The sequence below is a fragment of the Canis lupus genome, chromosome 12 (genome assembly GCF_048164855.1).
Source record: "Canis lupus baileyi chromosome 12, mCanLup2.hap1, whole genome shotgun sequence".
Lineage (NCBI taxonomy): Eukaryota > Metazoa > Chordata > Mammalia > Carnivora > Canidae > Canis > Canis lupus.
In genome coordinates this window covers 63,287,958-63,312,765 of record NC_132849.1, presented here as the reverse complement: position 1 = coordinate 63,312,765, position 24,808 = coordinate 63,287,958, and the positions used below count along the sequence as shown (strand labels likewise).

Sequence of the window (24,808 nt, the reverse complement as noted above, 5' to 3'; positions counted from 1 at the left end):
CAACGGGCCAGCCCAGATGCTTGGTAACCTGGCAGGCTGCCGGTTCAGTGGGAGTTAGGGCCCAAGGGCTCAGCAGCAGGGCAGGCTAAAGACACATGACCTGGTGGACGTGTGAAAGGGGTCAGTGATAGAAATGGTACAGCAGTGGCTTCCTGGGGAGAACCTCCAGGTTCCAGAGAATCACATGCATTTTGTAAAAACTGCTGTGGCCATGCTTCTGGGCCCTGACAGGTAGACCAGAGGGCACCAAGGGACCACGTGTCACTCACTCCAGAGCCCTGCCATACTCACCAGGACACAGGCAGGCAGGCCAGGCCCACAGGGCACAGAACAACTCCACAGACCATACACCCCTACATGGTTTTGTGTCCCCAACAGGAGAGCACATCGGCCTGGGGAGCTCGTACTCCTACATGGTAGTGTGTCCTCAACTTGGGAACACACCGGCCTACAGAGCTGGTACTTCTACGTGGTTCTATATCCTCAACATGAGAATGCACTGGCCTGAAGAGCTGGTCCTTCTACATGGTTCTATGTCCTCAACGTGAGAATACACTGGCCTGAGGCGCTGTTTTTTCTACATGGTTCTGTGTCCTCACCACAAGAACGGACAGCCCTGGGGAGCTAGTTCTTCTACATAGGTAAGTGTCCGCACCATGAGAATGCATTAGCCTGGGGAGCTGGAATGAGAGCAGGGCTGAATCCACTTGCTCTTCCCCTAGGACCCACAGGCCTTTCCTGTGTCCCTAACTATGGGCTTTGCAGGGCTGAAGGTCCTAATTCCCATGGTGGGGGTGGGGGTGGGGTGTGTTCTTCTCAGGGGCAGAGCAGGGTTCCCCTCAAACCAGAAGTGACAATGGCCAATGTGACACTGAGGTTTTGTGAGTGTTTGTGAGGCAGCAATAAGCGGACTTAAAAAACCACCTAGCCACCAGCTATCATCACCTGTGTGTGCACTTGCCTCCATTTGGTAGCGAGATGACAAAGTCAAGTTAAATACAGGCACTGCCCACAGTGACGCCAAATAACCAAATGGTGAAATAATACAAGAACAAGATTCAGGTCAAGTGCTGCAGGGAAGAGACACACCTTCCAGAGGGAGGAGATTATTTAGCCGCTGCCCCAGTGGGGACTGGGGTACAAGGAAATGGATGTAAGGCACTGCACTGGGAGGACTGGGGGACCAGTGGCTTTGGAGGACAGAGAGAGGCCAAGCATTCAATGTGGGACACAGTAAAATGAATGAAAGCCCTAAGAAATGAGGTCTGATGCCCTACTGAGAGGGACCGGGAAGGGTCTGAAAGGCTAGCTGAGGAGTGTGGAGCACCTGCTCTAGATAACAGGGTGGAGGCGACAACTTTGAATGAGGACCACAAGTGCCTGGCAGAGAGAGCACACGTTCCATCAATGCCAAGAAACGAGGCCCAGCGCCGTGCCTGAGAGCAGAGGATCTGGTGCCGGCGTGTATGATGGACTGAATCAGGAACGAGGCCAGCAGCCGAGTCTGGAGCACTACACGGGTAAGAAGGGGAAGGGTCCCAAAACCACCAGGTAGACAGCTGGCAAAGATGGCCCTTCACTTCCATTCTAGAAGCCCTGGATAAGCACTCCCGTGTGCCGCTCCCATGGTGGCGGGGAGGGGCACCGCCTCGAGACCTGCCAGGGGCCAAAAGGGGCCACGCGGCCCAAGAACACTATGGTGCAGGGCGCTTGGACCTCCTTCCTTTGCACTGCCCACGGGGCCGGAGTTGATAGTGAATGAAGGCGCGCCAGGATGGGCAACTGAGGGAGCTGCCCCCACTGCTGGGGACGTGCGACAGGACAGGGAGGTGGGGGGTTGGGGCGCTCCCACCAGCAGGCCACACCTGAACGACCGAGCACAATGACGAGAACGCCAACTCTGGCGGCAGCGTACAAGGTCACATAAGACAAAAAGAAATCTGTGCTAGCTATGCTTGTAAAATGCAAAGAACCAAACATTTTTCTGAAAATTGGTGTATTGAGGAAATTTCTAGCAACAAAAAAAGAAATTTGTCTAGATTTTCTGAAAGATCATAAAATTCTGTTACCAGAATTTACTATGAAAATGTGATGGTTCAAGGTGAGTCCAAAGCTACTTACTGAGAAACGTAACCCCTAGAAGTCAGTCATCCTGAGAAAGACCAGGAGGTGACATCGTGGGCACCCAGGGCACCGGCCAACATCACCCACCAGAGAAATGAGCCAAGCTGCAGAATAAAGAGTGCGCTTCACGTCCAAGGAACGCGGTAGGCATTATCAGAAACTCTCCAAATCCTCAGAAGCAGATGAAATTGAAGGTAAACAGTACTGAGTAAGAAATGCTGGAGTTTGCCCATCGAGACATGCAAATTGGTTCTGAAACTCGGAGGATTTCCATATCTGCAGGAGTCTCAACAGAGCATTCAACACAAATCCAGCAGCTATCAAAGAACGAAGGTGCTGTTAAGAAGGAAAGCCCGATCTTTAGAAGGAAACGCTGTAATAACCAGCAAGTAGCCCACTTCCGCCCTGGGTGTCAGTCCGTCCTGAGCGGAGGTCCTGCGGCGCCCGGAACCACCGGGAGCCCCCGAGGGCAGGCCCACGCGCCCATGGCGCAGGCACGGAGCACGCCGCCCCGTGAGCAAGAGGGGAAGGCCCGCCCCTCACCCCATGAACAAGGACACCGGGGCCCGCGAAGTTAAGCGGGTGTCAGCAGCGCCAGGGTCAGAGAGGCAAGGCGGCAACCCGACCCGTCAACAGCCCACGGCTTCGGCAGAGAAGATACGGAGCTGTGTCCTGAAGGCCAGCTGGACGCCCGAGCCTGTGTTTCCCACGGAACACGCGAGCCCCAGGCACTTAATGAGATAAAAAGATAATCGGGGCCAATGAATGGAGGAGCGGCCCGAAGCTGCCCGCTGTGCCCGCTGAGTGTGCCGCGCTGTCAGGGATTACCGAGTCCGGGCTTAGAGCAATTCAAAGGAGCTTAGGTCCTTTGTAAGCCTGAATAGCCGCTCCAGCCAGCTCAGCCAAAGGGCGAGCAGCACCCCGGCTGGGGACATAATCTGATCCCCAGCCGGAGGGAGGAGGCTCTGGCGGCCGCGCGGAGCGCGATGCGGTGGGCGCACTCGCAACCCGACGGCTATTTTTAGACTTCGACCAGCGCTGCGTCTGGCGCAGGCCTAGCAGGATGAATGAGGAGCCATCCAGCTCCGCTAAGCAGTCACCCCGGACAGGGGGAGCTCGGCGTGCACACCACTAAGCCGCAGAGCTGTGCCCAAATGCGGTTCTCCCCTGGCCTTCACATGCCGTAGGGCACGCCGGGTACAAATCCTAGACCCTGGTGACAGTGAGGCTGGCACCTCCCCTCCCGGCACTGGTGCCCCGAGAAGCTCTGAGGGTGGTGCAGGGGCAGCGACGAGCTCCCTGACTGCAAGGACAAGGGTGGAGGGGGCAGGAGAACTGATCTCCAGAGACAAGGTGGGCAGAGCAATGAAGGGCCGGTTGGAGCATGTTAGCCCAGGTGGCCGTCGGGTAGCAGGGAAGGGAGAAGAGACCCAGCCAGGCACCCCAGCACCCCCTGATCTATGTGACTGGCACGACTTGGCCGGAGCAGAAACCCACCGGGAGCCACCAGTGAAGAGCCCCCCACCTCTCACTCAGTGCTCGACCAAAGACAGGTTCACAGACTCAGAGCCCCTGCTCTTCGGGGGACCCAGCCCCCCATCCCCAGGCTTCCCTATAACACTGCTGCACAATAAACAAGGTTGTCAGGGGCGCCTTGGGCTCAGGTCATGACCCTGGGCTCCTGGGATCAAGTCCCCGCTGGGCTCCCTGCTCAACGGGGAGTCTGCTTCTCCCTGTCCCTCTGTCCGTCCCCCTGCTCATGCTCTCTCCCAAATCCATAAATAATAAATAACAAATAAATAAAATCTTTTTAAAAAGCAAATAAAAACAAAAACAAACAAAAAATCCCAAGGTTTTCCTCTAAGCTTCCCTAGAAAAAGCCATGCCAGGAGGTCTAGGACAGTGGCACCACGGGACAGGGACAGAAGGGCCCAGACCTGCAAGAGCCCATGCCAGACCCAAGGGGTCCCACCGGCCAACAGCCAGACCTACAGACGCATGGCCCCAGTCCACCTCAGAGAGCCGGCGGGCTGCAGCGATCGCCCGGTTCCCGAACGTGTCGAGGGAAGGGGCAGGCAGGCACGGCAGGAGCCGATAATGACGGGAAGCACAACGGAAGCCCCTGGAGGTCCCCTTCCCTATCAAAACAGTCACCAAAGACAGCACTGTTCACGGGTGGGAACGGAGGGCTCGGAGCACCATCAAAGTCTTGAAAGATGCCAGCCTGCTGATTTTTATCAGGTCCCATCAGGTCCCCAGGCAGGCCCGCGTAGCAGGCAGTTCTTGGAGGACGACAGTGGATTATGACAGTCTTCAGCAGGCAGTGACGCCAACTGCTGCTATTTCTGATGCGCTGGTGCCACAGACACAGAACAATGTAGCCCCTGGCTTCAGAGTGATGGATCTGGAAGGAGTATTTTCTCCCAGAACCAGTGTGGAGGGATCGCCAGCAGCCAGGTCCCGCCCCCAGCAGGACAACAGCTGCCCAGCAAGCCCACGTTGGCACTCCCCACAGGAAACTCATCCAGAGTGGGCACACCTTGGCCCAAATCCGGCCCCACCTGTGTCTGCAGGGCCCGGAAGCCAAGGACAGTGTAAGAGCAAGGGAATGCACGGCCCACAGAGCCTGCCATCCTTGCACCCCGGCCCTCTGCAGGCAACACTCACCGCCCTTCCTGGCTCAGAGCATGCTTGTAGCCCGTGTGCGCCCTGCACACCCTGCTGTGAGAAGCCACGGGGCTCCACTGCAATGGGGTCCCACGAGCAGTGTCTGTGAGGGTGTCGAGGGAGCTCAGCCCCTGAACAGGCCCCAGAGCCTCGTCTCTCCACGACCCTGCTGCCTCCACCCGACAACAAGCTTCCTATGTGCTCTGACACAACCCACTGCGAGGCTTCCTGCCCACACAGCTCAGTGTGTGAGGCCTCACACTCGGCCTGGCATTCTGGTACTTTCCACAGGCCCCTGCATGGCCCCTCTGCACCCGGCCCCGGCCCCTCGGTTCTCACTCCCTCCACACTCCAGGGCACACCACACTCTGCTGTGACTGCTGTGACCACCTGACACCAAGGGGGGCCTACTGCCTACCGGGTACTACACAGCTGCTCCACTGGCCACAGCTGCAGGCTGAGCCACATCTTCCCCAACACAGTCTGCACGGCCCCTCCCCTGCCATCCAGCGGCCTGAGCCTTGCCTTGTCCAGCACAGTCTGAGCCCGTGTACTTCCTTTCTTGGGTTCCCTGGGTCCTAGGGCACCAATCAGGAATGAGTCAGTCTTCCATCATAATAATTCCTTAAACCAAACTGCCCTGGTTTCCACCTCATGACCCAAATGGTACACGATGACCCCATGGAAACGCTGCATCACAGGGAGAGTGAGAGGGACGTGCATGGGCTGAGGAGAAAGCCTGTGGAACCCCAGTGCCACCGCCTCGGTGATACCCCAACGGTCCAGCGATCGGGACCACACTGGGGTATCCTTGCCACGAGGAGGCCCAACTTTGGATGGCCTTTTTGAATCTCGGAGATAACAGAGGACATGCTGACCATGGGGCTCTAACCTCGCCACCCGTCAGGCTGACACCTAAGTGGAGCTTGAACGGAGAGACGTGCTGCTGTGGGTCCTGGCATGGGGCCCCGCTGGAGTTCGCAGGTCCAGGCCAAACAACCACCATGCGGAGCCTCAGGCGAGCCCCAGAGCAGAGTCACAGGCTGCCAAGCGGTGCCTGCTTACATGTGGCATCACGCTGTTGTCAGGAAACAGCTCGTGGCTGGCTCCGGGACGCTGGTGGGCAGGAGTGGACCACCTGATTGTGGGAGGCAAATACTGTGCGCCGAGTCCTGTACATCACAGAATGGGTGTCATCTGATCCACCACAGCATACGGAGAGGCAGATGCAGCCAACATCGAGTGGGAATTTTGTGCATTCCATACAAAATCGGGTCCAAGCAGGTCCCAAAGGCACAGCAGGCTCCTAATCTGGTGGCTGTATTGCCTCTACTCGGGATAATCCTGATCCCAGGGGAGGAACACTCGCCCTTGGCTTAGAGACTGCTCTGCCCAGACACGGCGCCAACGGGAAGCACCGTATGCAGCAGTGTGTGAAAGGAGACAAAGCCTGAGCAGATGCCTGACAGTCCACGCTGCCCAGGTAGGTGGACGGTCAGAGCACATCACACCCACATCTCAACAGTGGCTTCCATCCTGGCCATGAGATCAGGCTTGGCAAGAAGAGAACAAAATCAAAACAAGGAAGGTATGCAGGTGGACTGCTGAGAAGTAGCAGAGTGTGCATCTACCTGCTCACATGGTCACTCGCCCCAGCGTCTCAACTACAAGGGAGGCTCCAAGAAGACCTACTGCAGGGATGCTGGCCGTTCCCCGACTCCCCAGCAGAGCATGTGCTGCCGGGGGCCTCCTTTAAGCAGCCAGGTTCCTAGAACATCACCACGGGCAGGGTGTGGGCTGCCTCCTGTCGCAGAAGATCCATGTCATGCCAGCAGCCCCTTGTTGCCTGAACTCCCCATCTGCTGTATGGAATGCCCTCTTTCTGAAACACCTGGTGTGTGGCTTCTTGATCCTGACGGATAAACTCACCCTGATATCCAAAAGGACGTGGTATCATTCACTGACGAGCAATCCAGAAAAAATACTGTTGTGCTGCTCCTGAGATGCCCAGGAGAGGCCCAGGTAACAGGGCCACAGGCGGCCTGATGTTTATGTGGAGAGCCCAGGAAGGAAGTAAAGGGTTTAAGATTATTTTTCTCATGGGGCGCAAGGGCAGCTCAGTTGGTTGAGCATCCAACTCTTATTTTCAGCTCAGGTCATGATCTCAGGGTCGTGAGATCAGGCCCCGTGTCAGGATCCACGCTGAGGGCGGAGTCTGCTTGAGATTCTCTCCGCCGCTCCCCCAGGCAGTGCATGAGCACATGCATTTGCACTCCCTTTCTCTCAAATAAACAAATCTTAAAAAAAAAAAAAAAAGTGTTATTTTTCAGTTCTGCTGTTTTTCAACATTTCCTTTCATTTATCAACTTCACAGATTCTGGGACTTCTGATTCTAACAATACAGCTAATTAAGTATCCTGGAAAAAAAATTATACTTCTATAGAACACTTATCTGTATTTTTAAATGCATAGTTGTGCTTTCAGGAAATTGAAACAACATGACCAGGAGCAAAAACTAAAGCTGTTGTGGAAGCCACAAAGGTAAACGATGGCTGCCCTCTCCCTATCTGTGTCCCACTGGGAATCTACAGGCCACACAGTCAGCGGGACATAGGCATGAGGCCCAGCAAAGGGTGAGGACTGGGACTGGGACCTTGGCAAAAGTGTGGATTCCAGAAGGGCCACTTTCTCATCAAAAGACAGAGCTGGGATAGAGACATCAAGGACGCGTGTTATCTCAGCCATGGCTCTGAGCAGACGGCATCTACCTGGGAATCTGCACCCTGCCCTGGTCCTCGCAGAAGTCCGGGCTTGAATTTACACCTTGAATTTACACCACGAAATCCTAGGCCAAGAATCTAACTACAAGTCCTCCTGGGTGTCTTCCAGATGGTGCAAACTCTAGAAGAAGGTACCCCCAGGCCAGGCCCTCAGGACTCAGAGCAGCCCAACAAGGGCTGGTAATAAAACAGGATGAAACTCACAGTGACAAGAGTGCCTGAGTGAGAGCTGGCCAGAAGAAGGAACCTAGAGTGAGGGTCCCAGTGACTTCAGACAGTAGGAGCTTTAAAATGAAAGAAAGAAAGAAAGAAAGAAAGAAAGAAAGAAAGAAAGAAAGAAAGAAAGAAAGAAAGAAAGAAAGAAAGAAAGAAAGAAAGAAAGAAGGAAAGAAAAGAAAGAGAAGGAAGGAAGAGAAGAGAAAAAGAAAAGAAAAGAAAGAAAAGAAAAAAGAAAAGAAAAGAAAAAAGAAAAGAAAAGAAAAGAAAAGAAAAAAAAAGAAAAGAAAAGAAAAGAAAAAGAAAAAGAAAAAGAAAAAGAAAGCAAGCTGGAGTCAAAAATGTGATCAAGCAAAAAAGACCACCAACCAAAATTCACCAGGAATATTTTTTAAAGAACCAAATAAAATGTCTAGAAATAACACCTGTAACTGTTGAAATAAGCATCTGAGTTGGCAATGTTGCAGCAGATCAGAAACATCTGGAAGAACTGAGCACGTGGAATGAAGGTGAGAAGGGAGTGCCCAGAGGGGAGCACACAGACACCCAGAGGTGGAGACGTGGCGGGCACGGCCCCGGGGCCCAATAGTAGGCGGAGACTGGAGGAGAGGTCAGGGGGTCAGGTCCACGGAATCTAGAAGGATTCTGGAGTCGGACAGCTTAACAGTATCTGAGTTCTTTCTTCAATGTACTGAAACTAGAACTGGACACTGCAGATGACGTTTTATGGGAACAATCTATGTAAGAAGGTGACACAGAAGCAGAAGCCTCAGCACAGTGAACAGGCCTCGACCCGATGTCAGGGACAGATGGCATTACAATGGTAAGGAGTGAGGGGCGGCTGGAACGTGTGGCAAGTGTCACACTACCTGCCTGTCTCCAAGGGCTTCCCACGAGCTAACCTGTTCATCTGCCTCATGGCCTTACAAAGCGGGGCCACCCCCGCACCCAGGCACTTTTATGGTGTCTCTCCTTCTCTAAAAAAGATTTTATTTATTTATTTATTTTCAAAAGACAAATGGAGTGTGAGCAGGGAAGGGGCAGAGGGAGACGGAGAATCTCAAGCAGACCCCACGCTGAGCAGGGAGCCAGACGCAGGCCTTGATTCCACAACCCTGAGATCATGACCTAAGCAGAAATCGAGTTGGGCGCTTGATCAATGGAGCCACCCAGGGGCCCCTAGTTTCCCTCCTTTGTAATTAACTGACCAAAGTGCACAGGACGGGTAAGGTCCTTCCTGGGGCTCCGAGGAGACAGAGTGGCCTGTGCAGGTGTGCAGGGTCACCTGGGTCGGCTCTGCCACCAGGCAGGCCCTGCCCCATGTCCCCACCCACCTTCAACTGGCCGTATGACCTTAGAGAAGTAACCCACCTTCCCTGAGCGCCAACACCTCTGGAGCCTCCGGGACTGCAGCAAGGATGACGGGAGGCTGAAGACAAAGCATTCCGGGGGTTGGCATGACACAGACAATGGCACCTCTTCTCCCTTGTTCTGGGTGTGAATGCAAGTGTCTGTCGCTCCCTGCAGGACAGGCCCACCAGCTAGGGGTGGAGCCAGCTAAGCACAGACCTATGAGGTCGATGCAAACGCCCGGCGTCCCAGAGCGCAGCCCAGCACCCTGCCCTCCGTCAGGATTGCTGAGAATCCCAGCAGCATCTGCACCTGTAGCAGGACTTGCCCAGCCCCACCCCTGTGTCCCCGAGGTCCTGCAGATGGATATCCCAGGACCCAAGGCCCCATGTTGCCCACAGCCACTGGGCCACCAGGGTAGCTGCTGAAACTTCCCCCAAGGGACCGCTTCTCCGCAGGTGCTGGCAGGGACACGCCTGCACTCACAGCCAGCTCCCAGCGAGGCTGCCCACAGCACCATCCCCTCCGTCCTCAGCCCTGCCCAGCAGGACGCACAGCACTGGCACCGTGGCAGGACGCAGCCCAGGAGACAGCCAGGCCGAGCCCATACTCTGCATCCTGACCGCACACCAGGGCTGGGCCGGGGCTGCTCCGCCAGTGGCCCCGCTCAGGGCTGCCTCTCTGACGAGATGCTGGGCTCTACCTGGGGCCTGGGTCACCTTTTGACCACCTGAGAGGTCTGTTCATCTCAGAACCCAACTACACAGAGCCCCGGCTCTTTCCAGCTACCGACACTCGGGAGCTGTGGCTCTGCGCCCGCACTGAGGGCTGCCAGGATGGGGTGCCGGCCCGGCATGCCGCCCAGCCTTACTCCCCGACGGCCTTGCCGCCAAGCACGCGGAGCGCCCTGGCACCTACCGCAGAACTCTTCGCTGATACGCCCATTAACTTGCACTCCGCATGCAGCCACTCATTTTTCGGAACTACAAAAAGGCAACAGTGACACTCACTTGGCATCCCAGCGCTTGCTTTCTGGACAGGGACCATCCACATTCCCATTAAAACAGAGAACACGGTGATTCATCAGCATTAGCTGGAGCAAAAATGGCAGGCACCACCTTCAGCGATGGTTTCTAAAACCACTATTATAAACTACTCTGGCAGCCACTCATGTCAGAAATTAATTAACACCCCCCAAAAACGCCCTCATACCTTCATTCTTCGATAACGCCATGATTTCCTGATGGATGTGTTTAGGTTTCTACTATGTGCCCCAGGCTCAAACATCAAAAACCCCCTCGTAACAATACCGGTCCACGCGGTTTCTACCCTGAAATACTCAGCTTGTCGGTAAGCGCTGGGCACGGGGGGTGTGCACACGCGGAGCCCGGACAGGCCGTGCTGAGACTGACCTGCGGCTCCGAGCCACGGCCTCGGCTCAGTCTGAGCGAGTGGGACGCGGGGGCCCGCTCCGGGGCTCTGAGGACCAAGGACACGGAAACAGAGTATTCACGACACACCCATGAAGCACGGGGGAGCTGTGTGATAAAGGGAGCACAAGAGGCCGCGGGACAGGGCACCCCCGCGCAGTAGCCTACAACCTGCAGACAGCTGGGTGTACAGGCGACACGGCCACAGCAGCACCCCGTGTGCACGCAGCACGGGCCCATCACACGTGGCCCATGGGCGTGGTCATGACGCATGGTGTCCCCGGACCCGCCTCCCAGGTGTCCTAGGGCCGCCGGTCTGCAGGGAGCTTGCTGTGAGGACAGGGGCGGGGGGACAGGCTGTGACTCACTCTGCACAGTCCATCCTGGCTCACGCTTTTCTAGAACTACCCTCAACAGGAAAGGCAAGTGCCGTGCTCCTCTTTTCTTGCTGGTCTTTGGTGGGTTCGGGGGAGGTAATGAGGGAGAACTCGGCCTTAATTCCAGTCCTTTCTCTTCCCACATTATCTGCCCTGTGTGGCAAGCTCCCCTTCATACATTCTGCTACCACAGCATCTGCCCAGCGCCCTTCTCCCCCATACCCACGTTCTGTGCCTCGATCACCCGTGTCCCCTGCCGCACACAGGCCGGCCCGCCAACCTGCATCCCTCTTGTCCCTGTGCTGCCCCACGCTGCACCTCACAGGCCATCCTGCGGCTCAGTCAGACGGAGCAGTCGCCAGGCCACGGATGGATGGACCACTGGAATCAGCGCCAGGACAGCCGGGCTGCAGCGGCCGACTCCCTAGCGCACCTGCCTGGTGCAGTATGCTCGCTGGGGACGTCATATGCTCACTGTGGAAGTCGGCTTGCCTTTTCAAGTCCAGGCAAACGCCCCATCTGACTTTACTGTGGGCAAGCACACCCTCGTGGGCGGCCACCTAACATGGCTCGAATGCAACAAGCGCTCAGCGGGGCTTCCTCCAGCCCAAGGTGAGTCTGGCCCAGCTCCGTGCCAGGGCCAGAGTGCTAAGGTCGCATGCTCCCTGCTGTCTGCAACAGCCTCTGGGCTCCAGCTCACTGCAGCCCCACGGGGTGCCCCCAAGTCACTCCTAGGAGCCACCTGCATGGTGGCCACCATCCCCTTGCCTTGGCCCCTTCTCCCTGGTTCGTGCACGCTCTGTCACTTTTCTCCTGTGCCAGGCACTGTGCACGGCTGTGGGGGCTGCTTCCTACACGAGGAGCCCTGCAGAGGGGACAGGTAGGGCCAGTGTCCCCGCATATGCCCCCCACGCAACAACCCAGAGGATGCGGGTCCTCTCCCCTGTGTGTGCCTGTGACCCCTCATCGCTAGAGCAGTCGGCTTACACTAATTGGTATGAAACCCACCCAACTTGAAAACTTGGGAAAGGACCTTTGTCTACTGTGCCCACAAGTGCCCTCCAGCTGGCGGTGGTCCTGCTCCTGACGTCCTGTCCACCAGGAGGAGGGAGTGTCTGTGGACATCACCAGCCCTGGAGGCCAGCCTGGAGGCAGAAAGGACAGAGTAAAGAGCAATTCTAAGAAAAGGAGATCATTATGAAACAGACCCAGGACTGGCCCCCAGGGAAGTATCTTCTTTATGAAAAGGAAAAACAAAATGAGGAGAAAGGCAAGTGGAAGGGAGTAGTTCGAGTTCAAGAAAAAAATGAGGGTTCAGAAACCGAGTCATCTGCTCCAAACACTCGCTGTGAGCCCCCAGTGCCCGTGAGGACCCAGTACGCGTGCTGCTGACCGCAGTGAGCGTGACCCCTCTTGCGCCTCATGGAGGTTCTTGATAGGCGGCCAATTCAAGAACAGGAGCCGATCTCATGAAGTCACAATGTGCGGGTGGAAGGATTCCTAATTTCACCTGTCCAACACCCCAAATTAAAACCCAATTCCGAAACAAATTACCTTAATTTCCCATATCTTTCCATAAGTAATTATGATTATTTCAAACTCCTACAGATGGATCAGGAAAAGAGAAAAAAAAAACAACAAATGCTCTTAACAGAAATGGGAGATTAAAACCGAAGCCTGTATGAAACGTGCAGAGCCCCCGAATTAAACACCAAAGGATCTTGTACTAATTAAATTGAGTCGGTGTCAGATGGAAAGGCCAAATTCAAACACTGGAACGCTTTAAAAGGTGAAGTGCTTAAAAATGGGAATTTCGTATTCAATATTGCAAAAGAGCTGACCAGCATCGTATCATCATATGGAGGCATCCAGCCCAGTCAGCTAAGTTAGTCAGTTCATGGAAATCCGCGGGCAAAGGCCACGAGCGCCATGGTCGGGTGAGCCCGCCGGCCGGGCACAAGTGCTCGAGGCCCCCACGCCCACGCTGGAGCCCCCTCCCCACGGAGCCTTCAAGGGGCTCCAGGCCCGCCCTGCAGCAGCCCGCATGGCCCAGCCGGGGACACGGCTGCGGGCTGCTCCTGGCCACACGTCCTTTCACCCTAGGCAAAGCAAGGGAACCCATTCTCTGCGCCTTTTGTCTGGAGCAAACGTGAAACCTGACGGCCGCCAACGGCTGGGCGTTCCCTCCCTCCCGCTCACCTTGCGCACACCCACGCACACCTACACATGCCCCGAGCTGCGGTCCCTGACTACGTAGTCCCCTCGTTCATTCCCTCGTGTTTAACCTTGAAACCCGGTTGCAAATGCTCCGACATCAGAGCCTACAGACGGTGGCGGGCACAGCGCCGGCTCCTGGCGGGTGTGCGCTTTGATGGGCTCGGGGGCAGAGCCAGCTGGCTGCGAGACGCCGTTGCCCGGGGAACGGCCACTGAAGTGTGTGCTCGCGTGGGCACGGAGGCTCTCTGCAGCCGCCACGGCCGCCACTGTGCGCGGGGAAGCCCAGCTGGTGCCCATTAATGCTCTCGGTGTGGCAGGGACGAGGAGCCAGTTCCAGAAGCCCGACTCTTCCACTGTCAGATAGGCTGATCTCACGGCCTCCCTAATGAATGCAGCACCCCGCACCCACCCTCACACAACGCTGGGCGTACGGGGAGACGCATCTCGACGATGCGCCCCAATTAAACAACGCCGGTCGGCTAAACACGAGGACACAGCCCTGTAGGCCACGGGATGATCCGCCCTCTCACCTACTGTGAGCTCCTCTTTCCTCTCTTCGTTTCACTGAAAATGGTGAAGACGCAGGAAGAGGGTGGGTGAACTCTGAAAGACGCATTTTAAACATCTGTTTGATCAACAATCTTTCTCAAATGCATAGGGCAACTACTTTGAAATTCTGGATCTCCCCATGAAATGCAAAAAACCCAAGTTACGTGGGGGGCTTAATGACATCTTCTGTACTTACACATTTTGCATCTGACAACCTCCAGGTGCTCAGGTGTCTACAAATACCAAGGGGGCTGAGGGTGGCCCGAGGGGGCAGTCTTCACACAACGGGTGCTGCAGGCTCCAGACGGGGGCCTGGCACACGGTGTCCCAGAGTACCACCCTCTGCTCCATACCTGACACAGCCATGGAAGGGTTCTCCACATGGAGCCACGGGAGCCTGCGACAGGAAAACAGACCCCGGAGCTGGAAGACACGAGTTTGAAGCCCAGATCTGACTCAGGTGCTCTGCAACCCTGGAGAAGTGTTTTCCCATCAACAGCATGGGAATAACACCTCCTCCATGAGCGAGCCTGAGCGGGTGAAGATCTAGGAGCCACCAGGAATCACCAAGTGCGAGCTCGCAGCTCCCGTCCCCCGGGGTGTGGACGCCGGGTGGTGCTGTGCCAGCATGCACGCTGGCATGTCGGCCTGTACTCCGTCTTCCTTGCCCTGTCTGCAGGGCCTGTCATCACACACTGCCCCTTTCTATGCTGGGTCCGGGAACCCTGGGCTCCGCTGAGCCCTGCCCCTGCCTGCTCCCCTCTGCACCCCCTCCATGCCTCTCTGGGTTCCCTGTCTTACCCTCCCGAGCGAGTGGCCGTCTTCAGTACTGCTCATGGAGATCTGGCTTCCCTTCCTCTGAGCAGCCTTTGTGCCCTTGCTGGCTAGGTGCTACACCAGTGACGTGTGTCACCTCTGGGTGGAACCCTCCTGAGCCCCCCACTGCAGGAGACACCCTCGGGGATGGCTTCCCTCAGCCCAGGCAGCAGGATGAGGAGATAAAAGCAGGGCCTGGCCACCTGTAGGTAAGTGTGGCCTGGGCGCAGAGGGCTGCAGGGGAGGCAGATGGGGTGGGACATAGAGTCCCCGCAACTCAGGCAGGAAGAGACCAAGGGGCGGCGAGGCTGCCTGACGATACGTAGAGACCCAGTGAGTCCTCCTGGGTAAATCTTTCCAGAAGGAAAACTCAGACAAGGACAAAAGATGTATGTGCAGATTCCCATCACAGCTTTGTGTGTAAGAGCAAAGTATTAAAAATAAATATCAGCCAAAGACGAACTGGTCAAATGCACAGGGACTCTTCACCCCACCGAAAACGACCCTGGGAAAGACCACCGCGGCTCCCATCCAGTGGGCCTGCCGACAGTCCTCCTAGGGCGGCATGTCCTGGCCCCAGGCTGCCAGCCTCCTGTCCGTCTGCCCATGTGCCAAACCCCAGGAGGTCACCGCCTTCTGTCCAGAACTGCTCTAAATGAGCTTCCGAGTTCCAAAGGAGAAAGGCCGCTGCCGAGCACACGGAGATGGGTGTGTGGCGGTGGAGGGAAGGCCCAGCTTCTGCGATCACACACACATGGCCACGCTCTCAGCGGCTGGCCGCTCTTGCTTCTCTCGCCGAGGAGCCCAGTGTCACGGCATGAGGAAGCCACCAGCCACGGCGAGAGGACTAGCTGCTGCTGCTCAAGCCTCCCCCCCCAACAGCCAGCTTCAACCACGACCCTCAGGAGTAACAAGCCTTCCCAGGACCCCGGCTCCATCCTTCCAGACCCACCAGACCCGCCAGCCAGGTGCAGGCACTGGGAAGCAGGGAGGGGCTGACCCTGCCATGCCCTGCCAGATTCCTGACCTGAGAACCCACGCACGTCAGAAAAGAGGGCTTTTTCTCAAAGAGTCAACCTATTTATAAGGCAAAAGGTATCTTACAACTGCTGCCATGAGGACAGCCACATCGCGCTGCTGATACTGGAAGTGCTCCACCGTGACTTGGCCACCACGTATCTCCAGTTGGCAGATGCTAAATGTCAGAAAGCCCAGGAGAGGCACAGCAGAAGCAGGGCCAGCTTAGGAGGCCGTCCTGCCGGCTGTGTCCCAGAGACATGGGGAGACCGCGGGTGAGGGACAGCCAGGTGCTCAAATCTGGGGGTGTGGGGGGCAGTCAAGCGGTCAGCGTGCATGTGTCCTGACATGTATTGTCTTCACCTCAGGGACGGGGGAAGCAGTTTTGTAAGCACATATGAAGGTGTGAAGGTGGCGTGGCCTCGGGGCTGGGGTGCCCTAGACTGCCTCGTGCCTCACGGAGCGCCCTGCAGAACACAAGCACCAGAACCCCCTGACCACACACCAGCTGTTTCTGTGTCCGTCTGCCCAGCAGCCTCGCAGCTAGGGGATCGATCCCCATGTAGACGGGAGAGTCGAGGCTCAGGGCACACCCACAGTGAGGAGCAGATCCAGCCTAGACCTCCAAGCAGATGCAGCTTGGCCTCCAAGACCAAGTTCGGGACACCATGCTCTACGGCCTCGGCTCTGGGCCTGCTCAAGAGGGTGTGGGTGCAGAGGCCACCGAGTGAAGATGCACTGACCTGCTTCCCCTGAGATGTAAACTCCATGTGGGCAGGGGTCCAGGTGACCTAACTGCTGTTGTAGTTACATCGAGACACCTGCCCAGTGTATGGCACATACCTGATGACGTCTGCTGGGTGGAGGGAAGACAGATGCTGATGCACTGGTGCTGTGGCCCCCTCCAGCATGAGACAGCTCCCCACACACTCACTGAGTGCCCATCTGTGGTCAGGCCCTCTGCCTTCCTAAGGGGAAGAGGACGTGTGGGGAAGGCGTGAAGGGCTTGTCCCTCCCCCACCCGGCTCCCCGCCCTGGCTCTGTCCTAACCTGCCCCTGCTGATGCTCTGCTGCACTCTCCTCACGCTCACACCACTCCTCAGTCTTATTTTTCTCTTCACCAAGAACCATTCAGAGTGACCTGGACAGGTTGCTGTGTGTGTGGTCACCGACAGGTGCATGTGAACTCCAAAGGGCCTGCTCCGCGGCCACTGGGAACTGAGGCTCTCCGTAGAGTGTGGTCCTCCTCTCACATCCTCAGGCTGCTGCGTGTCTGATGTGGACTGAGAATCCGGGGAGATGAATGCAATGAGGAGTCAGCGCCCCCCGGGTGGGTGGGCAGGCTGCACGTGACCCTGAAACACTGCTTTTATTCCCTCAACGGACAGCCAGGGATGGGATTTTTCAACTTCTACTCCAACAGAGCTCCTCTAAAACACAGATCACTATCTCATCAGAAAACAAAAAAGGAATTCAAACGCTGAATTTTAAGTGTATTCTGGGGCCCGTTTGCTAGTTTCAGAGAATTCATTTAAATCACCTAACTCCTCGGAAAGTTACCACAGGACAGACAGACAGACTGTCATATGCCAAATGTCATAGCTGAGGAAGGGTCCTCCACCGTTTGGTTGGCTCGGGGGTCGGGAAAGTTCTTCTGCTCTCTGCCTGGCAGTAGCAAGCAAACAGCAGCCTCAGCGATGGAGGAAGAGTATAATAAGAAACAAAAAGTCCTCGCCATCACAAAGCCAGGCCACCACGCGGGCCCAGAAAGCACAGATGCGGGCTGGAATCTGTTGCTAAGCAACCGGGCCTGTTCCCCCCACCTCCCTAGGCCCTCAGGTGTCTGCGGGTAGACCTGTCAGCCAGGAAGGCGGCCACTTGACTCGAGTGCAAGCGTGCAGATCCCAGCGGACAAAACCGACCTTGCAACTGTCTCGGAGCAAAGCTGCGGCCCCGAGAGCATGGCCAGACTGCAGCATGGCCAGGGCACACATTCGACAGATGCGTCGAATGCTAAACACGTAACCAGGGAGGCTGAGCCGAGGGGAGGGGGCTGATCCACAGGACTCCAGCCCACGGCCATGCTTCCCAGGACGGCCCCGGGACTCCTGGCCTGTAGTCACAGCCTGCAGCGGCAAGGGCGGCCCGGCCCTCCCAGGGTGGGGACACGGCGGCCACCCTCCCACCTGCCAGGGCACAGGCACTTTCCCGGGGCTCCTCCGGTGACGAGCCCGTGAAACCCAGGGCTCGCGCAGCACCTGGCTTTCTGGAGTTCTCATCAGCACCTCTGTGTCCTCGGCAACGCAACGGCCCCACCGCTCCGGACAAGAGGGACAAGGGCCATGCCCACTCCCTGGCGATTTCCCACGTCCTTCCTCGCCTGGGCCTCCCTTTCCTCAGTGACCCCTCTGTCACTATGCCCCTCTATCTGGGTCTTCTCCCCAAGTACAGCCCTATAGCAAAGACGCCGCCTTCCAGCGTTCTCTGTCTGCAGACAGGGTGGGCAATGAGACCCGGGACCCCAAGCTGCCTGGCAGCCAGCAGCAGGACCCGAGAGCGGGTGTGGCGGGAGCAGGGCTGGCCGGCCACAGTGACCCAGGTCCTCCCCTCCCCGGCCTGCACAAGCTCCCCCTTCTCTGTCCTGTCCCCATACGTGCCCCTCCACGCTGAAGCCCCCGTGGTGCCTCCTGCCCTCAGCCAGGCGCCCACTGCCCAGCCCGCGGATCCCGCGTCCCTCCCCAGGGACACAGCACGCCTATGCCAGTGCAAGCACGGTGGACATTCCTGTGCCCACAGTCCTGCCTTCCCTGCCCTGTGGCCCCCAGGCCTTTGTCCTGTGTGCTCCCGCAGGCCCGGAATGGCCAGCTGAAACCCCTCCCTGTGCACCCCTACACTCACTACCTCCTGGGGACCAGGGTCTGCGGGCCCCGCCGCGACCCAGACACCTCCTGCCTCACCCGCCCGCGCCCGCTTTTTGCTCATGGACGCTGGGGGTCACTGGCCGGCCTCCTCGCTGTCTGCCCCATGCCAGCTCCTCCTCCAGGGAGGCCACCCCTGGACCTCGGCACAGTGCACGCACACAGGCACACACCCAGTGATTACACACCCATCCTCAGTCACACACACGGTGTATGTGAACACACGCTCATACTTGGCACATGTGCACACTCACAGCAAATACACCCCCACTCACATGCGCTCCATGCACTTCCTCACACACACTTGGTAGGTGTACACATGGTTACCATGCACTCACACACACACAAACACCTGGCATGTGCACACATGCAGCTCTTGCATGTACAGTATCTCAATCACACTCAGGCTCAGTACACGCACACACCCTCACATACAGCAAGGATATGCACTCATACACACAGTGCATGCGTGCACACACCCACACACAGTGTGTGCATTCATATGCAACACTTACACAAACCCTCACAGCACATGCACATACACGAGACATTATATACACACACGTGGCACATGCACAGAGCCTCACACACAGCATGTGCACACACATAGCTCTTGCACATACACTACCTCAATCACAGTCAGGCTCAGTACATGCACACACTCACACATGGTATACACACACCCTTCCACACAGCAAGTGCACACTCACACACGTGGCACATGCACAGAGCCTCACACATAGCATGTGCACACCCTCGCATACTCGTGGCACATGGACACACCCGCGCTCTCTCATTCCTGATCTACCCTCCCTGGACGCTCAAATTTCACTTCGTCAAAAGAGGCTGCCCCAACCAGTCAGTGCCCAGCACTCACTCTCTATGCCTTTAACTGGCTTTAGTTTGTCCTCATAACACTTTCTCTACCAGAAACCATATTTACATTTATGCATTGCTCATCTTCAAATGCAGCCCCGTGAGGGCACCCGTCTGGCTCACTGCTGTACCCCCAGGTCCACAACAGTGCCTGGTGCGCTGTAAATGCTCAGTGACAGATGCTGAATGAGTAATTACGACATGTCATATAAGGAACACAAAAAATTGTAAGAGATGCGAGACTTTTTTAAATGCAAAAGGATACAAAATCATGATCCCTTTTTAAAGGTGCTATTTTACCACTAAAATGTGAAGGGAGTTTGGGTACAGAGGTTATAATTTGGGTAATTGAATGTTCCCAGGAACCACAGTCAAGAGAAAATCTCTCCCCCTAAGACTCGGCCACAGCAATCAACCACAGCTTACACTTACTCAGGAACATTTCCTAAAGGTTCTTAATCCCAACTCTGGCTTTGTACTGAATGTCAGGTGTCCCAGACCTCCCACGGAGGAAAGCGATGTGAGTAGGATGGGGGAGGGGCAACAGAAGGAGGAGAACAGAAAGCCCTTGAAGGGCAGGGCAGGCGTGTGCGGGCGGGCGGCAGGGCAGCAGTCCCTCCAGCAGCACAGTGAGCGGGGGTCGTGAATCCTCTGGGTCCTCCTCTGGCAGCCAGACTAATCACCATCCAATCACACATGTCAGCAGGTACAGACGTGTTTCTGTCTGCCTGAACAAAGCAGGAAGGACACAGAGAAAACCTATTGTACCCCCTAGTGCTACAGGCAGGCAGAGACAGCAGGTGACCTTCTCCACACTCCAGGAGCCAAGCCCTAGTTTGCTCAACAGGAAGTGGAACAGCTGTAAACTTCAGCTTCTCCCCAAGTTCCTAAGAGATTCCTCAGTTCCTGCATCAACCAGGACACCTGATGGACCTGAAACCAGGTCTCCACACTGCAGAAACACACCTCTGGCCACATCTGAGTGCCAGCCCTCACCTGGGTATGAGCCCCTCCTACCTGAGCACCAGCCTCCACCTGGACATGAGACCCCCCGCCACCTGAGTGCCAGCTTCCACCTGGACATGAGACCCCGCCCCACCTGAGCACCTGCCAGCCCCCACCTGGACGTGAGCACCCCCCCCACCTGAGCACCAGCCTCCACCTGGACATGAGACCCTCCCCACCTGAGCACCAGCCTCCACCTGCACAGGAGACCCCACCTGAACACCAGCCTCTACCTGAGTACCAGCTTCCACCTGGAAGCTTCCACCACTCAGAGCCAGCCACCCCTCTGGATGTGAACCCCCACCTGAGCGCCAGCTCCCACCTGAGCACCAGTGCCCACAGCAGTGGGGGATGGCTAAGGGTGGGAAGAGACTGCGCAGAGGAGAATCACAGTCACACCCAGTATTACACAGTCACTTGGAGGTCAAGAATTCAATTTTTTTGTAATTAGGATTCACATCGATGCAAAATGGGATGCCATCTTATGTGAATAGTACACAGTTCATTACATACCTGAATGCCTTCTCTGTATCAGATTCTGCTAGGCATTGAATATTTATAATTTATAACCTATCTGCTTTCAAAAAGGATCTAGGAAAGATGGCTGCTCGCTAAATGCATTATGATGTAGATCAGGATTATATTATAAAAATAAGTTACATCGTATTTTTAAAACTTTTTATATAAATACTTGTTAAGACAATAGTTTTAAAAGCAATCAGCACACATGTATGTTTAGTAGGTAACGTATTTATAACATACATGGGTGACACAATGAGAGAGTAAGTCTAAGAAGCTGTAGCACGTACTTTCCAAACCTTCTCTCATTTAATGGACACATCAGCTCTATAACGTACTATGCTTCTACATCACGTGTCATCATTTATAAACAGCAAAACCAGTGTTTTTGAGCATCAGCCATGTTCTGGATCTTCTTGGAGAGTCCATTTGGGGATCACATGGCCGACCACAGTGTCCCACAGCTAGTAAGAGGCAGTCCCAATTCGGGTGGAACTCTGCTGGACTCCAAAGCCTATCTGCACCCTCGCCTTAGGGCCATCACGGGGTCACCATCCCGGGTACCCACTGGGGGACAACACGGTGGCCTGAGGCCCATTGTGTCCTGCTCTCCAAAGGTCTTAAGTCAACAGTGTCAATTCTGACCACCTGCTAAAATCACTCAAGGATAGTCTAAAACTCCTAATGTCAGTGCCTTATGCAAAACATTGAATTCAAGGTGAGGCCCAGGGAAGGGGACTTCTACAAGCAGCTCGGGTAATCCCAGCATGCAGCCAGTTTGACGACCTGTCATTTACATGATGTCAATGGTTTGTCATCCTGAGATGAGCTCTGTAACCCATTCATCCAGTGAAGGTCACATGCCTAGTATGTTCCATATGCCTTGTGCCATCCACAATGGTGATGGTGACTGCCAAGGCTCCGATTCAGGGCTGGCCCACGATGTGCACCTCATGAATGAATCTCTTTAACCTCCCCACAATCTTCCCAAGCAGCTACTAGGAGCCCTCTTTTACAAATGCTGACCCTATGCCTCAGAGAACCTACGAACTGCCTCAAGGTCACACAGATTCACAGAGAGCTGAGACTCAAAGCAGGTGCATCTGATCCTAATGTCTGCATCCCTGCACTTACTCCCAAAGCACCTGGGCTCCTTGGATGGACAGATAAGGACCTCCCAAAACAGCCCTCAGCCCTCAGCTGCACAGCCTGTGCAAGAGGATGACACTAGCGAGTGGGAGACGGCAACATGGGGTGCTGTGGTCTGAATGCACCTTGAATGTCGGTGCCCCACTCACATGGGAAACCCTTAGCCCTCCGGAGATGGTACCCCTGACTCACATGGGAAACCCTAACCTCCCAGAGACGGTGCCCCTGACTCACGTGGGAGACCCTAATACCCTGGAGACGGTGCCAGGAGGTGAGACCTTTGGGAGGGCAGGGCTGCATCTCACGTTGGGATCCGAGGCCGCGTACAGGACACCCAGGGCACTCCCCACCCCTTCACCAACTGAGCTCAGCCACCTATGACCCAGGAAGCAGCCGTCACCAGACACTCACTGGGCCTTGATTTGGACTCCAGCCTCAGACCGTGAGAAGCACAGGCCTGCTGTTACAGCAGCCCGAACAGTTACAGTGAAGACTCCACTCTTACCAAAATAATAAATATGAGGCAGTGATGGGTGGGCCATTGTTTTGTCAGAAACACTAAAACTATTTATAAATAAACCTCTGTGGCCAGGTCTAGAAAAAAACTGCCATTAGTTGGAGAAAAAATGGGAATCACTTTTTCACATCAAACAAAATAAGCCATGCTAAACCAACAGCATAGAACCTTCCAGTTCACACACAGGCCTCCAGGCTAATGAGCACCATGCTCTAGACTGTGGGAGCCTTCTCAAGTCTTCTGGGCTCCTCTTGTCCCCCGCATTCCCTCCCAGATCATCCTGAAGACACTGTCACAACCTATAGGCTGCTGGTGGGCTCTGCCCAAGGACTCTGGCTCAGGGCACTCTGGCCGTCACAGGAGGCTCGCCCCTGGCCCCTGCCCTCAGGACCACCAAGACCGCTGGCCCCTGCCCCCAGGACCACCGAGACCAGTGGCCTACACCCCAGGACCCCTGAGTGGAGCATGGTGAAGGGCACCGTGAGGGGTGTGGTGGCCTGGGTCGGTGGGGCACCTGGAGGGCCTGTGCCCAGCCTGCTGAAGGTGGCCCTGACTTCTCGAATCACGGCAAGGCTGCATGCTCCAGGGGCAGCTGACGCCTCCAGTGGAGTTTGAGACCCGTGTGGGCTCAGAGAAGGGAGGCAGACGGAGGGCCTGCTGGAAAGCCTGGGGGTCCAGGACCCATGTGCACCTCAACTCCATACACTGCACCCGGCGCTCGCTGTGGCATCCTGCCAGGGGCACCCTCTTGGGACGCTCTAGCAAACCCACCCACCCAGGTGAGAAATGGGCTGTTACCTATGGCAGCGACCAAGTCCTCAACCTCATTATGGGCAACTTGGACTCCACCCGATGTTGTCATTTGATGTGGCATGAGGCTACCAGCAAAGCCACGAGACAAGATGCTCAACAAGATGCATCTCCCTGCCACTGAATGCAGTACAGCAGTGGCCGATGGACGTCATGGTCGCCAACACTTGAACAAGTATCAACCTTAATAATTCCTTGATGATATCCAAAGTGCACCTGAGATTTTCACTCCTCCACTTTAAAAGTGTAATACACAGGCGCGCCCGGAGGGCTCGGTTGGTGGAGCGTCTGACGCTTGATTTCATCCCAGGTCATGATCTCAGGGTCGTGAGATCGAGCCCCGCGTTGGGCTCCCTGCTCAGTGAGGAGGAGTCTGCTTGTCCCTCTCCTTCTGCTCCAGCCCCTGCTTGCTCTCTCCTTCTCGAATAAATAAATTAAATATTTTTTAAAATTTAGTAAATAATTATATATAATAAACACAAGTATTTTTTAAATAATAAGCAAAAATGAATTTTGTTGTACAATAGTAATTGTTTGCCCTGGGTCTAGGACCAACTGCAAGAGATTATTATACCCGCATGACTATTTTCAACCAGCTCAGTGACCTTCTTGACAGGAGTTTGTCCCAGACCTTGATGCGACCCTGCCCTCCTGCCCCTGCACACTCACATCCTCCCCCTGCACACCCATCTCAGCTGCCTGGGTCTGAGCCTCTCACAGCCTTGACCCACCATCCTTCCCATCCAGCCTGGGAGCTGACTTTGTCCCTACTTCAGAGGAAGCCTTCAGCCTCTCCCAGCATCAGCAGGTGGGCAGGTGGTGCCCACGAGAATACATCTCTCGGGGCGTTCCCGTGTGGTAGTGCAACACCTCTCTTTGCCCGTGATCCTGACATGAGCACTAGGGGACTTTACTCGTCCCTTGTGGCTCCAGGGTCTGGGCCAGGGTGGCCCATGCTGGGAGCTCATCATGCAGGTGTGGTGGCAAAGGAAAGACCAGGAGAGTTGGCATGAAGAAACACTCCGCGCGACGTGTGGACAAACAGGGCACGTGAACACGGACGGTAGGGTGCCAAGAGAGGAGGTAAGGCGAGGCTGGAGGAGAGCGGCTGGCCTGAGCATCGGGTGCTGTGAGACGCAGGCCCCAGACCCACAGGCGCGGAGGGGCCCCGAGTGCCACTAGCCTCCCCGTGCTCGTCTGCTAGTGCAGAAATCCCTGCCTGTGTCACACGCTTACTGAGACGGAAGCTGCCGCAGGGCCTGGCAAATACGAACTGTTTCATAAACAATAAAAGAAGGGATCTAGGCTCGCTGGCTACTCAAGTCTCTCCTATGTCGGGCAGTGCCCTGTTGTGTGGTGAGTGGAGTTTTGGGCTTCTCAGTGTTGAGCCTCTGGACGGACCCCCGGTCCAGCCTCACGCACCTGAGGAAGCACAGACTTTCTCCTGGATCCTAGTCCAGGGACAGCAAAC

At 55.9% G+C, this 24,808-nt stretch overlaps 1 protein-coding gene across 8 annotated transcripts in view; it reads right to left on the bottom strand.

The window, feature by feature from the left end:
• EIPR1 (EARP complex and GARP complex interacting protein 1) overlaps nucleotides 1-24,808 on the bottom strand; it is a 120,282-nt gene that overhangs the window by 42,251 nt on the left and 53,223 nt on the right. For 2 of the 8 annotated variants that reach the window (XM_072771243.1, XM_072771249.1), the window contains exons 1-2: nucleotides 16,594-16,739; nucleotides 16,387-16,511 (exon numbers count right to left, since the gene is read on the bottom strand). The exons of 3 other annotated variants lie outside the window; for them this stretch is intronic. In XM_072771243.1, coding sequence (XP_072627344.1) covers nucleotides 16,387-16,511; nucleotides 16,594-16,724 — 256 coding nt within the window. In that variant the 5' untranslated portion in view covers nucleotides 16,725-16,739. Of the gene's footprint in view, nucleotides 1-16,386; nucleotides 16,512-16,593; nucleotides 16,827-24,808 lie in introns of those variants that run through there. 3 more of the 8 variants (XM_072771251.1, XM_072771247.1, XM_072771248.1) reach the window with 2 other exon arrangements.